Raw genomic sequence first — 16,152 nt, 5'->3', positions numbered from 1 at the left:
CACTACACCCACGCCCGTCGCTCCCCTTTTTCACATACAGGGGGGAAAAATGTTAGTTTCAGTGTTTGGAGGTGAAATATGACCTAGGTCCCAATACAGTGCCTATAGAAAGTCTACATCCCCCTTGAACTTTCTTTACATTTTAAGACAGCAACATGTGATCTAAAAGGTGATTCAATTACATTTTTTCCCCTACAGATCTACACAACCTACTCCACATTTTCAAAGTGAAAGAAAGTTGTAGAAAATGTCCCAAATTAAAGAGAAAATCTAAAAAAAATCAGAATTGGATAAGTCTCCACCCTCCTGAGTTAATACTTGGTGGAAGCACCTTGGCAGCCATTACAGCTGTGAATCTTTTGACATGACAACTCTTACGGCAGCATACATACATACACACACACTGAACCAAATACACACACACACACACACACACACACACACACACACACTGAACCAAAATATAAATGCAACAATTTCAAAGATTTCACTGAGTTACAGTTCATATGAGGAAATCAGTCAGTTGAAATAAATTCATTAGGCACAAAACTATGGATTTCACACGATAGTCACAGATATCTTAAAACAAAATGGGCCTCACAAGAGCAACAGGATCTCGTCACAGTATTTTTGTGCATTCAAATTGCCATTGATAAAATGCAATTGTTTGTTGTCCATAGCTTATGCCTGCCCATACCATAACCCCACAGCCACCATGGGCACTCTGTTCACAACGTTGACATCAGCAAACCGCTCGCTCACACGATGCCATGCACGTACTGCCAAATTCTTTAAAACGACGTTGGAGGCGGCTTATGGTAGAGAAACAAACATTACATTCTCTTGCAATAGCTCTGGTGGACATTCCTGCAGTCAGCATGCCAATTGCACACTCCCTAAAAACTTGTAACATCTGTGGCATTGTAATGTGTGACAATACTGCACTTTTTAGAGTGGCTGTTTATCGTGGCCAGCGCAGGTGTAATGTGCATGCTGTTTAATCAGCTTCTTGATATGCCACACCTGTCAGGTGGATGGATTATCTTGGCAAAGGAGAAATGCTCACTAACAGGGATGTCAACAGATTTGTGCTCAATATGAGAGAAATAAGCTTTTTGTGCGTATGGAACATTTCTGGGATCTTTTATTTCAGCTCATGAAACATGCGACCAACACTTCACATGCGTTTATATTTTTTGTCCAAATTGCTCAAGGTCATTACATTTTGTTGGAAATCAGTGATGGATGGACTGCAATAGTCAAACCTTGACTAGACCACTCAGGAACACTCACCACCTTTTGGAAAGCCAATCTGGTGTGTCTTCGGCATCTACATTTGTGTAATTGCCTCGCTGAAAAATTAAACTAACCCAGGGTTAGGTTTTCAGAAGACTGAGGCAGGTTTTCCTCAAACTTTTTATCTGGGCTTCGCTCCTGTTTTATCTATTTTGATGCTGACAAACTCCCCAGTCCCTGTCGATGACAAGCATACTCATAACATGATGCTGCCACCACAATATTTGAAAATGGAGAGGGTTTCACTCTGTTGTGTTGTATTGAATTTGACCTAACCTTGTAGTTTTTAAGTAAGGCCAAAAAGTTAATTTATTTGCCATGTCATGCAGATTTACCTAACAGCCCTGTTGCAAACAGAATGGATGATTTGGAGTAGATTTTCTTTTAACAAAGGCTTCTTTCTTTTGACTTTGTCATACAGGCCAGTAAAATGGGATTAATGCAATGTTGCTGATCCCTTTGTGTTTTCAAGTATTGTGGTGGCAACATCCTGTTATGTGTATGCTTGTCACCAGCAGGGACTGGGGGGTTTGTTAAGATCAAAATAAATATGAAAGGAGCAAAGATCAGATAAAGTTACTTTTTCTGCGGGACAATTCTACACATTTTTACATGCAAAACACTTTCCAAGAGGTGCTGAGTGTTCCTGAGCAGTCTAGTCTCAGTCCTGACTTAAATCTGCTTAAAAATCAGAGACAAGGTTTGAATATTGCTGTCCATTAATGATTCCCAACCAATTTGAATGAACTTGAGCAATTTTGACAAAAAAATGGATATATGTTGTCCTAAGAGTAAAGTTGGTAGAATATTGTGGACATTGAAATTGGGTTTTTATTTTCGTAATAAGGCTTGCTTCCCTCTTATGGCTAGAAAGAAGTTTGTTCAGGCCACTTTTCTCTCTGTAATTGATTATGGTGACTTGTTGTTTATGCATGCAACCTCCTCCGTCTCACAGAGACTGGACTGTTTATCATGCATCCTTGCGCTTTATTACAAATGCCAAGTCACTCACCCACCATTGCACATTGTACCAAATGGTAGGTTGGACCTCACTTTATATGTGCAGAAAGATACATTTGCATGTGTTCATCAACAAAGTCCCTTTGGGTAAACTCCCCCTTTACCTCTGTAGTCTGGGCTCCTTCACTACCAGCAGTCACCATACCCAGTCTGCTAGGTGGTTGCTACTTAAAGTCCCCAGGACATTCACAGTATTAGGCAAGACTGCCTTCTCTTCTTGTGCACCAGAAGCATGGAATACTCTACAATCCATGCTTTATCTAGATATGTTAGTGCCACTGAATTAATTTAAAATATTGATGGGAGACTCTGTTACAGAGGAGTGTAAATGTTTTTTTTAGGCTGTTGTTGTATTGTTGTATGTTTTAATTACGCAATGTATCTACTGTTGCTGCCTTCTTGGCCAGGACTCCCTTGAGAAAGAGACTCTGGGTCTCAATGGGCTTTTCCTGGTTAAATAAAGGTAAAAAAAAAAAAGAAGAAGTAAATTATTCACAGCTTAAATGGCTGTCAAAAGGTGCTTCGACCAAGTATTAACTCAGGGGCGTGGAGACTTAAACTTAAATATCATAATTGGATATTTGCAAATGTTTATAATTTGTACATTTTTCTATAACCGACTTTGAAAATGTGTAGTAGGTCGATTTAAAAACTAAGGCAGCAAAATGTGAAGAGAGCTCAAGGGGGTGTAAGACTTTCTTTCTCACGGGCAGTGTTCACTTGTTCACTTCCCTAAAGAAAGCCCACAGGAGTGTGTGTGCATATGTGTTTTTGCATGTGCACGTGTGTGTGCGCAAGTGTGTGTAGACAGCTCCAGGGTGGAAAGGTTTCACCTGAGCCGCCTCGGCAGAGAGGGGGAGCAGGTCCTGCTGCGTTTGATACCTCACTCTGTGCGTCATCCGAGATCACCGTAGCAGAAACATCTATTTGGGGACGAACTGGGATGTTTATTGCTGCACTGACCTTAATTACACAATCTTACTTTCACCATCCCCTCTTCAGAAAGAGAGGGAGAGAGGGAGGGGAAGAGAAGGGGAGAAACTTGCATAATCCTCGCGTCCTCGCCTCCTTCTCAAAGCCCATTGGAGGAGAAGGTCAGATGGGAGGGACCTCTGGCTTTTGCATCCGATGAGTTTTGAGAAGGAGATGAGAGATGACCCGAGGAGTATGCAAGGAAAGAGAATAAAGGAGAAGATTGGTGGGAGGGAATGAGGGAGAGAGAACGAGAGAGAGCTGGATCAAAAGGAGGGAAGCGAAGGATGCAGTAGAGGAGTACGGATGAGACGGTAGTGCATCGATCCTTGGAAAAAGAGTGCGTCCCAAATGGCACCCTATTCCCTACATCGCGCACTACTTTTGACAAGGTCCCCATAGGGCTCTGGTCAAAAGTAGTGCACCATAGGAAATACAGTGCCATATGGACTGCAGCCTCAATCTGGTTTAAAGGCGTGACAGTAAGGGAGCTAGGGTTGCCACCACATATTCCAACTGGTAAGGCCAACAGCCGTGGTGTAGCCTATGGGCGATACGGATATCACTTTCATTGATATCTACATACTATACCACATTGATGTGAATCACACTGCTGCCCTCTAGTAGCTATTTGCGCTTTACAGATTGTGGTTGTTGTGGATGGCTGTTCACAAATGTGTTTGCTTATTTTAACCCAATAATGGTTGAATTTAAAAATTGAAGCTGCCAATCAATCATTGTTTTTGCGACCAGTGGACAGTCAGTGAAAAACGCGCTTTCGCAACAGCTGCATAGTGCGGATCCCAGCTGATGGAATAAATGTTTCCTCCCTTCTAAACTCCTCCGTGGTATTGTGCTCCATACTGTCAAAAACAAGTTCATTTAAGAAGACCATCTGTGGGGATTTTATTGCTCAATCTAATAAGTGCTGATCAAAATGCTGATCAATGTCTAAAGGCCTAACGGACATGCACACTTTTAAAAGACTTAGACAGCTGCATATTATCACGATTTTAAAGTGTCACCAACAAAATCATAAAGTACAGGCCTATAGCAAATGCAGCATATAGCAGTCATTTTTCACATGCAAATAGCATTTTTCAGTAGTGCTCAAACCATCCCATTCAATGAGAGCAGCATTCATTTTTCAACTTGAAGCAAATGAGCCCAATCAGTCCTCCATAAGAACAAAATCATATGGGCTAATGGGCTAATACAGCGCTGTGTTACAGCCCGAATTCAAATTTGATTAAATATTTTTCTCTCACCCATCTACACACAATACCCCATAATGACAAAGAGAAAACGTATTTTTAAAAATATTAGCAATCTACTGAAAATGAAATACAGAAGTGTAATTTACATAAGTATTCACACCCCTGAGTCAATACATGTCAGATTCACCTTTGGAGCTGTGTGTCTTCTGGGTAAGTGTCTAAGAGCTTTGCACACCTGGATTGTACAATATTAGCACATTCTTTTTTAAATTCTTCTAGCTCTGTCAAGTTGGTTGTTGATCATTGCTAGACAACCATTTAAGCCTTGCCATAGATTTTCAAGCCAATTTAAATCAAAACTGTAACTAGGCCACTTAGGAACATTTAATGTATTCTTGGTAAGCAACTTAAGTGTATATTTGACCATGTGTTTTAGGTTGTCCTGCTGAACGGTGATTTTGTCTCCCAGTGTCTATTGGAGAGCAGACAACCAGTTTTTCCTCTAGAATTGTGCCTGTGCTTAGCTCTATTCCCTAGATTTTTATCTCCCCAGAAACTCCCTAGTCTTTGCTGACGACAAGCATACTCATAACATGATGCAGCCATGCATTTATTTGCCACATTTTACTTTAGTGCCTTATTGCAAACAGGATGCATATTTTTGGAATATTTGTATTTTGTACAGGCTTCCATCTTTTCACTCTGTCATTTAGGTTAGTATTGTGGAGTAACTCCGATTACAGCCATTAAACTCTGTTTTAAGTTGTTTTAAGTTTAAGGTGTGCGTAGTGGTGAAATCCCTCAGTGGTTTCCTTTCTCTCCGTCAACTGAGTTAGGAAGGTCGCCTGTATCTTCGGGTGTATTGATACACCATCCAAAGTGAAATGAATTACTTCACCATGCTCAAAGGGATATTGAATGTCTACTTTTTATTTATTTATACCCATCTACCAATAGGTAGGTGCCCTTCTTTGTGAGGCATTGGGAAACCTCCCTGGTCTTTGTGGTTGAATCTGTGCTTGAAATTCACCGCTCGACTGAGGAACCTTAGAGATAATTGTATGTGTGGGGTACAGAGATGAGGTAGTCATTCAGAAATCATGTTAAACACTATTATTGCACACAGTGAGTTCATGCACTGTGACTTGTTAAGCAAATCTTTACTCCTGAATTTATTTAGGCTTGCCATAACAAAGGGGTTGAATACTTATTTTTTATTTATTAGTAAACACTTGTAAAACATAATACCACATTTACATTATGGGATATTGTGTGTAGACCAGTGACTCAAAATCTAAATTTAATCAATTTTAAATTCAGGCTGTAACACAACAACATGTAGAAAAAGTCAAGGGGTGTGAATACTTTCTCAAGGCACTGTAAAAGTCCTTTGTTTCGGGGTTTTGGGTGAAACAATGGCTAAATGTATATTTCCAAGTCCTATTATTGAAGATCAAGGGGTGTTAAAATTCATTGTAATGACTGGAAATCTGACAGACTTTGGTTTTTAATGTAACGATATAGCCTAATCGTATTATCTGTAGTAGAAAGCAATGGGTTAGAAGAAGCCTACATATCCAACCCATAAACTAAAATGCAACATCAGTTTATGGCCAGCTACATAAACTCATTGATTTATCTTGCAATAGATGTTGTTCAATTGGTAATATTCATTTTTGTCTTATTCTAATGCCTCTTAAGGGGAAAGTAATCTACAAGTAAGTGAAAATAGTCAGGTCCCGTTACCGATATTGGGTGATCCAAAAGTTACAGTACTGATTACAATTTTGGATGGGCAACTAGTAACTGTAACTGATTATATTTAGAAAGTAACCTACCCAACCCTGCACACACGAGCCAAAACACTCTGACCTCACTGAACCCCCCCCCAGAAAAGAAAAGACAGTGGAGGGCTTCCTTAATGGTTCCCCATTTTCAAAAGGAGAGTTCTTGAAACGCTGAACCCTTTCAAACTCATGCCTCTGGGTCTGTATTCGGGGTGGGGGGGGGGGGCTCTCTCTCTCCCATCCATCAGAAAGAGAGTGACTCAGATTATGCAACAGTCCATCCCATCGTGCAGGAGCCAGCAGGAGAGACAAATAAAATGTGATTTGATTTTGAGAGGGGGCGGCATCCCTTTTTCTCTCTCAATCCATGATTGTGTCCCAATTATCTCTTCTTCATCCCAAAGTGTTATCTTGTTCACATCCCTTCACTGATTTGAAAGGAAATGACTGGTATAAAGAAAGCCCATGCCTCCACCAGTCCAATGATTTTATTATTATTGGTACGCAACGTATAGGTTTACAGGATAGGGGCCAGTTACACACATACACCAATGTTTTTTTATTTTACCTTTATTTAACTAGGCAAGTCAGTTAAGAACAAATTCTTATTTTCAATGACGGCCTAGGAGGGTTAACTGTGGGTTCACTGCCTTGTCCAGGGGCAGAACGACAGATTTGTACCATGTCAGCTCGGGGATTCGAACTTGCAACCTTACTAGTCCAACGCTCTAACCACTAGGCTACGCTGCCGCCCCACAATGTAAAATGTGAAAACAAAAATATTGGGAAGCAGTGTCTCAGAGGAAAAAGGGCAGAAATAAATAAAATCACACAAGCCACGCCCCATGATCAGACAGAGACCTATTCAGGGTTGCAAACTGGTGAGGGCCCAAAAAGGTGACAGTTCTCTCTTTTTTTTACACCGAAACATGCAAAAAATCCCTGCTAGGGGGAAATGCAGGTTTTAACTAATTAAAGAACAATTAAAATGATCTACATGATCAGTCTCTGTGTAAAATAAAAAGTGGTTAATTTGAACGCAACACAGATCAAAACTAAGGAAAGCAATCCAATGTTATTTGTTGCCTAGACTTTACTGCAAATGACACTCAAGTCTTCAAAAAATATAATATTGCAGTTAGCCATGACAGCCTTTATAATAGAATGCGTGTGACCACAGACACATCTAAATATTGCACTTGGGAAAAAAACATCTTAACCCTAGGATCAAATTTTTCTAATATTCCAGGAATTCCTTAAATAATGTATTTAATGTTCTAACATCCTAGTTGTTTTTTTTAATTATTTTTTTTAAGTAAAAATAGTTTTTGCGTCACTACCCCAAGTTTTCATATGTGGGTCAAATATGACCAGTATGTATTTCCTATGGAAATACAATAATAAAACCTAAGTAATTAATAAAATATTTATTAAATATCTTGTTTTTATTGTTCATTAAATCACCGGTTTCATTTACTCATTGAGTAAAAGGAGTTTCATAAGAATGCTGCCAGATATACAACCAAAATGGTTTTACAGATGTTGGATAAGGAAGCCATTGGTGCCTCTGACTCAGAATCTGAGGTATCCAATTCAGATGACACAGACTATGTGCCTGTGGCTCAAGTTAGAGTTGTGGACGCAACTGGTAGTCCAGCTGTCCTAGATGATTCTACAGATGGGGAGGACTCCTCCTCTGAAGAGAGTGAAAACCAGTCAAACAGACTGAGTAAAAAGGGATCTTACTGAAGTGAACACCCCCCACCCACTAAAGGCTGGACCAGAAGCCATAACATCCTGAGGAGCTGCCCAGGGCCTGTACTGGGCTCAACAGATGTGTCACCAAAAGTTGCCTGGGAGCGGTTCATTAGTGACAGCATCATTGAGGAGGTCCTAAAGTGTACAAATTTAGAAGGATGGAGAATAGCAAGGGGACAGAGTGTAGAGAGGTCAACAAAGAGGAACTTAAGGCCTTTATCGGCATGGAGAAAAGGTGGGATGTCTCCAAACGAGAGCTATTTTTGGATCCACTGCAGAATCCAATGTACAAGGCCACCATGTCGGTCGGAAGATATGAGGATATCGTTCGCTACCTGAGGCTTGATGACAAGAGGACCAGAGTGTTCAGAGAGGCAACGGACCACCTGTCAGCATTCCAGTATGTGTGGGACCTTTTCCTAGCAAACTGTAAAGGGTCATCTCCAGCGACTGCGTCACAGTGGATAAGAAACTTTCCTCCAGATGTGACGCTTGGCATTCCATCCAAAGAGTTCAATCTTGGTTTCATCAGACCAAAGAATCTTGTTTCTCATGGTCAGAATCTTTTAGGTGCCTTTTGGCAAACTCCAAGCGGGCTGTCATGTGCCTTTTACTGAGAAGTGGCTTCCGTCTGGCCACTCTACCATAAAGGCCTGATTGTTGGAGTGCTGCAGAGATGGTTGTCCTTCTGGAAGGTTCTCCCATCTCCACAGAAGAACTGAGGCAATGGAAAGATGTGGGGTGATGAAAGAGCCATGCCACCACCACTCAGATCAGCCAGGGCCAGAAGAGGTGCCAGCTCTGCCCAAGCGCAAAGGAACTAAAAGTCAGTTGCTAGAGTTTTCAGTGCAACACACCTGTCTGCAAAGAGCACAGTCACATGCTTTTGAATTGTAACAAATGCACAGACTAAGACAGCATACGTAAGCATCACACAAACGTACACTTTTCTGAATTCACAATTGTTAGTGTTGTCGTTTATATTGATGATGAACTTTGGATTTTCATTTTTTTTTCATTTTATATTATAAAACATGCTTAAGGTGGTTTTATTTTTGTTTTTCACACTAAAAGGTTGAATGTGAAACTTTGATTGTAAGAAAAATATGCTAATATTTTCAACAGCTGTTATAATTTTCTTAATATGTTATCATTGAAATGTGTATGAAATTGTTGAAGAGCGACTAAAAACATTTCAAACAAGAAAATAATTATTGAAAGGTCCAAATCATCACTCAAAATAATTATGTTCAACAAAAAGGATAATATTTTAGACCCATATAAATAAAACACAGATATTACATTATCGGGTCATTTTGACCCAGCATATGCATTCTTGGTGCACCATGTTTACTATGCATCCTAGGGTTAAAGTAGAAATAGAATGCCTGTTTCATTCTGTTTGCTCTACATTAGTGGCCACTATAGTAGACGTCGATCAAGTGCACAAGGCTACATGTGTGCAAAAATACCCCCCCCCCCCTCACTCACACAAAAGTGTTACTGTCAAGTTCAACACAACAAAACCAATATCTTTGGGCTACACTGCACATTATTACATTGTACACTTTGCCTGCAGACATCTGTTCTACAATGTGCCAGCGGAGCATGATACCTTGTTGGCATAATCTCTTTCAGGCAGAGAGTACACAAGTGGCATACCCCTTTTTATCCACTGTATTGAAAGAGGGAACATGTGTGGCGTTTCTTTCACCTCTATTGGCATCCAGCAAAATAAGCCAGGCCCAGCTCCAACTACACTTGATCCCTGAATCCACTTGTTTAACAAGCAACACCTAATTTTCATCTAATTCTCTCATTCTAAAAATTATCCACATACTGTAGAGGGAAAACATTAGTTCAAAAAATAGCAGTTAGTTCGTTAGCTAGTTAACATTTCACACAGATTGCCAAGGACCAGTAACTGGCTGACTACACCGCTCGCGATGCGTGCGAGCGTTGCAAAATAAATGTAGAAATCTATATTATTCAATTATTGCACCCACACTGCTCGCGCGCGCCAATGAGTGTCTGCGTTGCCAAGGGCTAAAATAGAAGTCAGTTCTATTTCCGACGCAGATCCTGCTGCAAGTCCTGCCTCTCCCATCTCCTCATTGGTTTATAGAAGCAGGTACCCACGTGCCATCTCCGCATTGGTTATACCCACGTGGGTGACTGAAGACGAACAAGGTCAGTGGCGGTAATGCACCGAATTTATGAAAGTTGCCAATCGCAATATAAAGTCAAGAGAAGAAAAAGCCTGGAAGGACGAAAGATGACTAGAAATGATTCGGTGGACCGTTTTATGTGTGGATTAATTGGTGGAGTAGAGGACCTTCTGCATTTCAGGTAAAATAACAACTCAATGTTTATATCCCAGGTCAAATTAGCTAGCAACAGCAAGCTAGATAAATAGGACAAATTAGCTAGCAAGTGCAAGCTAGCTAGCTAAATTGCCATAAATGTTTAATGCTTTTCAACCTGTCCCCAAATTAATAGAATTGGTTCAGAGTTTGTTTTGATATTTTAACCTGTGTGTCGTGATCGCGTTTGGTGTGGGGGGCCAAAATACATTTATGCACGATGGCGCATGAACGCGCCAGGTTTGGGTTCCGTGTAAGCAACTAACGCGTTATAACTTGAGGAACGGCAAGGAGTCGTATACCAGCTAATAGTATTGCGAATTGGTTAGGTTACTAATGTTAGCTCATCTGATGATGTAACGTTAGCTAGCTAACGTTAGCTGTCTGACTTTATTAGTCAGCTAATTTTACAAACTCAATTATTTGATCAGCTAAGTAGGCTAATGTTGCTCAACATTTCTCTGGCTAGCTAACACGGAACCCAAACCGGCAGCACGCGTGCGCCATCATGCAATAATGTATTTTGACCCCCACACCAAACGCGATCATGACACGCAGGATAAAATACACGCAGGTATTCGCGTTTGGTGTGGGGGACAAAAAACATTTATGCACGATGGTGCATGCGCGCAGCCGGTTTGGATACCGTGTAACAGGCTAACTACACCGCTCGCGTCGCGCTCGCGTCGCGTGCGCGAGCATTGCAAAATACATTTTGAATCTATATTATTCAATTATTGCACACACACTGCTCGCGAGCGACTGCATTTCCAATGGCTAAAATAGAAGGACAAATTATATCCCAGGATAAATTAGCTAGCAACAGCAAGCTAGCTAAATAGGACAAATTAGCTAGCAAGTGCATGCTAGCTAGCTAAATTGCCATAAATGTTCAATGCTTTTCGAACTGTCCCCAAATTAATATAATTGGTTCAGAGTTTGTTTTGATATTTTAACCTGCGTGTCGTGATCAAGTTGTGTGTGGGGGGAAAAAATACATTTTTGCACGATGGGGCACGCGCATAGCCGGTTTGGGTTCCGCGTTAGCCCTTGGCAACGCAGACGCTCGTTTGCGCACGCTAGCAATAATTGAATAATATAGATTTCAAAATGTATTTTGCAATGCTCGCATCGCATGCAGTCAACCTGTAAGGCTTCTCACCTGCCTCTTCATTATCGTTCAGGGGACGCGCTGCTGTAACTGCATTGCACTATCTGCTGTCTTGCCAGAGTGCCAGCTGATTCTGTAACCAGCAAATTGGTTGTCTCTTCACTCTACAGTCGCGTGCGGCATTCTTCTGTTATGTGAACGATTGGCTGAGCCTTGGATACAGCCAGCATTGCTCCAAATGTGCATCACTCATTCGCTTACAACCAGTAATGATCCAAAGCCCCCCTCCACACTCCCACCCAAACTGTATCTCATCGGATCTACACGATTCACGTAGGTCACCTATTTTGGATTCAAAACAGCGAATTTTGCCGAAAGGCAACTAGTTTGCATCCCTGCATATTTTATGTGCTGTGAGACCATGGACAAAAATAACTCTGTGGTTGGTAGTGGGGGAGGCTTGGTGTTGAGGTCTCACAGAGGGCCACAGGTGCTGCTAGCCCTGAGGATTAAAAACAACCTCAGAGAGAGGAAATTACTGAGACCACAGGGCTGCTCGGAGGAAAGGAGGTTGGGGGGGGGGGGGGGGGGGGGGGGGGGGGCAGAATGAGCTAGAGGGCGCAAGGAGGAGGGAGAAAGGGGGTGCTAGAGAAGGAGAGACAAAAAGAAGGGGGGAGAAATTTACAGGTGGCAATAGCCTGCAGACTAGGAGAAGAGGAAAGGAATACAATAGGTGATACAGGGAGCGTTCCCAAACGGGAAGAGAGGGAGCCAGGGGTAAAGACAATGGAGAGAGACAGAGCGTGTCAAGCGAGACAGATCATACTTCCATGACCCGGTCACGGACTGTTTGGGAGGCTGAGGGAACATTGCGTGTGTGTATATGCGCTCGGCTCTGTGTGGCAGAGCTTCTTACAAGGAGTGACTGTAGGAGTCTGCTTTCTGAAGAGGGGACAGGTGTGAGGTAAGGATGGAGGTATAGGGGTATGAGTACAAATGCATGTCCTCCAACGCAGGGACAGGGCAACAGTGATTTGTCTGGATTACAGGATGTAAATTGTCAGATGGTGGAAACATAGCCAAGTCTCAAAAAGAGAGAAGAAATTAACTAACCTCTGGTCAGGGGTGTTCAAATCCTACACTGGAGGTCAGGGCCTAAGACTAACTTTTCTGTATACCAGCCACTGTGGCAGGTAAATAAAGAAATCTACCAGCCACTCAGATTTTTTACCTTGAGCATGCTTATTAATGTTTTAAAACAAGAAATGTATTACTAGTAACAATGTGGTATATTGCTCAATTTAATTTAATATTCTGTTAATTTAATATTCTGTTGGCCTTTTAGCCAAAATATCAGAGGCAAAAATGTTCAGCTGCCCCTTTAAGGTTACTTTGGTAAGAGTGCCACTCAAGTCATCACTTGTTCCTGTGAGAATCTCACAGCAACCTTTTGAACAAAACAATGTAAATTCAAAAGAAACATGAGGACAATGTCTCACTTTAGTAGACTTGAGTAAATTAGACCAACTTTTATGCCTGTGCGCATTGCTTCCAAAAACTACTTTTTCAGTACTTCACGGTCAGTGCTCACAGACCCCAGACAGATAGTATTGCTGCATGAGGTGGGATATCTTTAACGGTAGGAGTCAGATTTCTTTGTGCATTACTAGATATTAAACAAAACGGGAGAAATGAATTTGTAAATGTAATTTTAGGCCCTGCTGGAGGTCCAAAGTACTGCTGGTTTCTATTGTTCTTGATAATTAAATTGCACCCACCCGGTCTCCCAGGTCTAAATCAGTCCCCAACCAGTCCCTGATTAGCGGGGAAGAATACATTTTAAAAAAGCAGTGGAACTGTCTTTGAGGTACAGATTTGTTTTTGAGGACTCCAACCACATCTCTGGACACAAACAGACTCATGGACTTTTTTGTTTGTTCTCATCTTTGTATTACATTTTCTAGGCTTGCTGTATTTTACTCAGCTGCCACAGTTTGTACTTTAAGATGAAGTCTTTCTCACCATTTCAGCTGGTCTGGCATTGAGGTAATCAGGGGGAGGTGTCACAATTTCCAGTGGTGGGGCCAGGGCAGAGTCACTGCTGCTCCTCACCAGTAGAGGGATGCCTGGGAAATACCAACACACAGAAAGAGAAAGAGAGGAGGTCAACGTTGTCCATCAATGCTAATGTGAGTACACCGATTGTGTTTGTGTAAACTGATCTACGCTTGGTATTAAGTTAGGCACTGTTTTCCAACAACACAAATCCACTGTAAATCTGCCCAAGATTTCGAATCATCAAGATATGATTTCAGTGCCTTTTGATGAGAGGATGAAATAAGCATCGGAGGAACAGAGGGAGGGAGAGAAAGAGCGAGTGAGCTGGGACACACACACACACACACACACACATACATACACTTTGCGCCCCCCCCCCCCCCCCCCACCCCTCCCTAAATGGAAAGTCAATCTGATCAGCAGCTGCTGCCCCCCCAAACCCATGCCTTGCAACCTAACCCACTCCCCCTTACGCAATCAAGCCAATTACACCACATGAAACGGCTTGGGGTACCAGAGAGGTACACTGAACTACAGGGGAGGAAAATATTTTTACTCTGCTTTTAAAAGCGGCATCAGGGCCAGACCTCAAATAGGCCCGGGCTAACTCCCAAATGGCACTCTATTCCCTATATAGTACACTACTATATAGAGAACAGGGTGGGCCCTGGTAATAAGTAGTGCCCTACATAGGAAATAGGGTGCAATTTGGGACACATCATGTGAAACCACATCTAGCGCTGTAGGGGCAACTGAGCTTTTTATACGACTGTAACCTAAAGAGAGTTGGTTAGACCTGGACACCACAGAGGAGCGAGATAGAAAAAGGCGAAGGAGAGGGAGGAGTGGAGAGAAGTCAAAGCGATCCCTCTGATCTTTATCATCCCGTCATCAATCTCACTTTAAAGGGGAAGAGGCCAGGTCTTTCTGGTCCAATTGGGCCAAAATAAAAAAAACGGATGAGTATCAAGTATATGAAAAAGTTCAAAGGAGAAGTGTTACTGCACTGTATCGGCCAGTCCCTCTTTGCTCCTTTGACCTTGCTTTGATGTTAGGACTATAATGGAAGCTCCTTCCATATGGTAGCGGCTGTATGAAAGGCCTAAAGGATAGATCCTCTGCAGAGACAGGAGTAGGGGCCAATCATTTTTATTGAACGCATGACCTGACCAGGACAAGCGCTCCTTGCTCTAGTGTTGACCCACCCAGTCTGCTGACCACGTCAACCAAGCAGGTCACCCTACACCATACAGACAACCTCAGACCAGACCAACCAGGAGGAGCTCACACACACACACACACACACACACATCTTAAGGAATCCAGAAATGCATCCACCTTAACAACCAATTTCAAAACCCCTACAGTGCTATGCTCCTATAAAAAGGCCTACCATCTGGAAGCACATTTCTCCGACGATTTACAAAGAAACAGACACCTTAGAATAGTGTCCCCAATGTTTAACCGAACACTGCTTCTGTTAAGCGATGATGTATTGTCTGTCTTTGAGGTAAAGCTCTGTGTTTAATCCTCTCTATGTCACTTGGATCTGTGTCCTATCTGTCTATCACAGCCTTTGTCTGTTACTCTCTCTGTGTGTGTGTGTGTGTCTTTCTCTCAATTACTCTCGGTTCTCTGACTTAAATTAACTAAACTGTTCTTTAAAAAAAATTGATACAGTTACATATTGCAATATTATTTATGGACTACATTATAATCGATATTTGACTACGAGTATCGATGTCAATTTTATTTCCATTACTGATCAAAACAAATAGTCTCATGCTGTCTCTGCAGCAGTCATATAGTGAGCAAGATGTTTGGAACATCAAATGGCAATACTGAATTGCAATACATATAGAATTGTGAGAATCGCAATACATACAGTTCCTTCAAAGTATTCACAAGCCTTTTCCTTTCTCACATTTTGTTGGGTTACAGCCTGCATTTAAATTGTTTAAATTTAGATTTGTGTCACTGATCTACACACAATACCCCATAATGTCAAAGTGGAATTTAGTTTGTAGTACATTTTAGAAATTAATAAAAAAAATGTTACGCTGAAATGTCAATAGGTATTCAACCCCTCTGTTATTTAGGCAAGCCTACATAAGTTCAGGAGTAAAAATGTGCTAAACAAATTGCATAATACGTTGCATGAACTCATTACGTGTTCAATAATAGTGGCTAAAAGTGGATTTCACCATAGTATAGGAGTGTTAAAATGGTTATTCCATCAAACTTCAAATTATTAGAATATTACACAAAACAGAACATCCAGGTTAAGGTTCAGAGGCGCATGCTCGCGAACAGGAATGTTCCAAGTTCAGACAGAAGGGGGAATCGGATCGCTATGATCGCCAGGAACCTTACTTTTGATTTATATTTTCATTTTTTTTCACTACTAGTACTGCCTGTTGATGTTCAGGAGGTAGCTACAGTAGCTGGATGATATTAACATCTTCGGTTTTTATTTGATTAAATCTATTTCATTTCATCTTGGTGCTTACGTCACCTACTAACACCCTGGTACTACCCGTAGCTCCCGTTCTCCTCAGTCCGTGAAAACA

General features: G+C 41.5%; 1 protein-coding gene across 1 annotated transcript in view; it reads right to left on the bottom strand.

Moving 5' to 3' along the window:
* The window catches only part of LOC115195927 (partitioning defective 3 homolog B-like), an 89,192-nt gene that overhangs the window by 9,897 nt on the left and 63,143 nt on the right, over positions 1-16,152 (bottom strand). Inside the window, exon 4 of the mRNA XM_029756282.1 lies at positions 13,547-13,650. Coding sequence (XP_029612142.1) covers positions 13,547-13,650 — 104 coding nt within the window. The remainder of the gene's footprint in view (positions 1-13,546; positions 13,651-16,152) is intronic.

The sequence above is a fragment of the Salmo trutta genome, chromosome 6 (assembly GCF_901001165.1).
Source record: "Salmo trutta chromosome 6, fSalTru1.1, whole genome shotgun sequence".
Taxonomy (NCBI): Eukaryota; Metazoa; Chordata; class Actinopteri; order Salmoniformes; family Salmonidae; genus Salmo; species Salmo trutta.
Note: the sequence above shows the minus strand (reverse complement) of the source record. Positions and strands in the feature narration are given on the sequence as shown.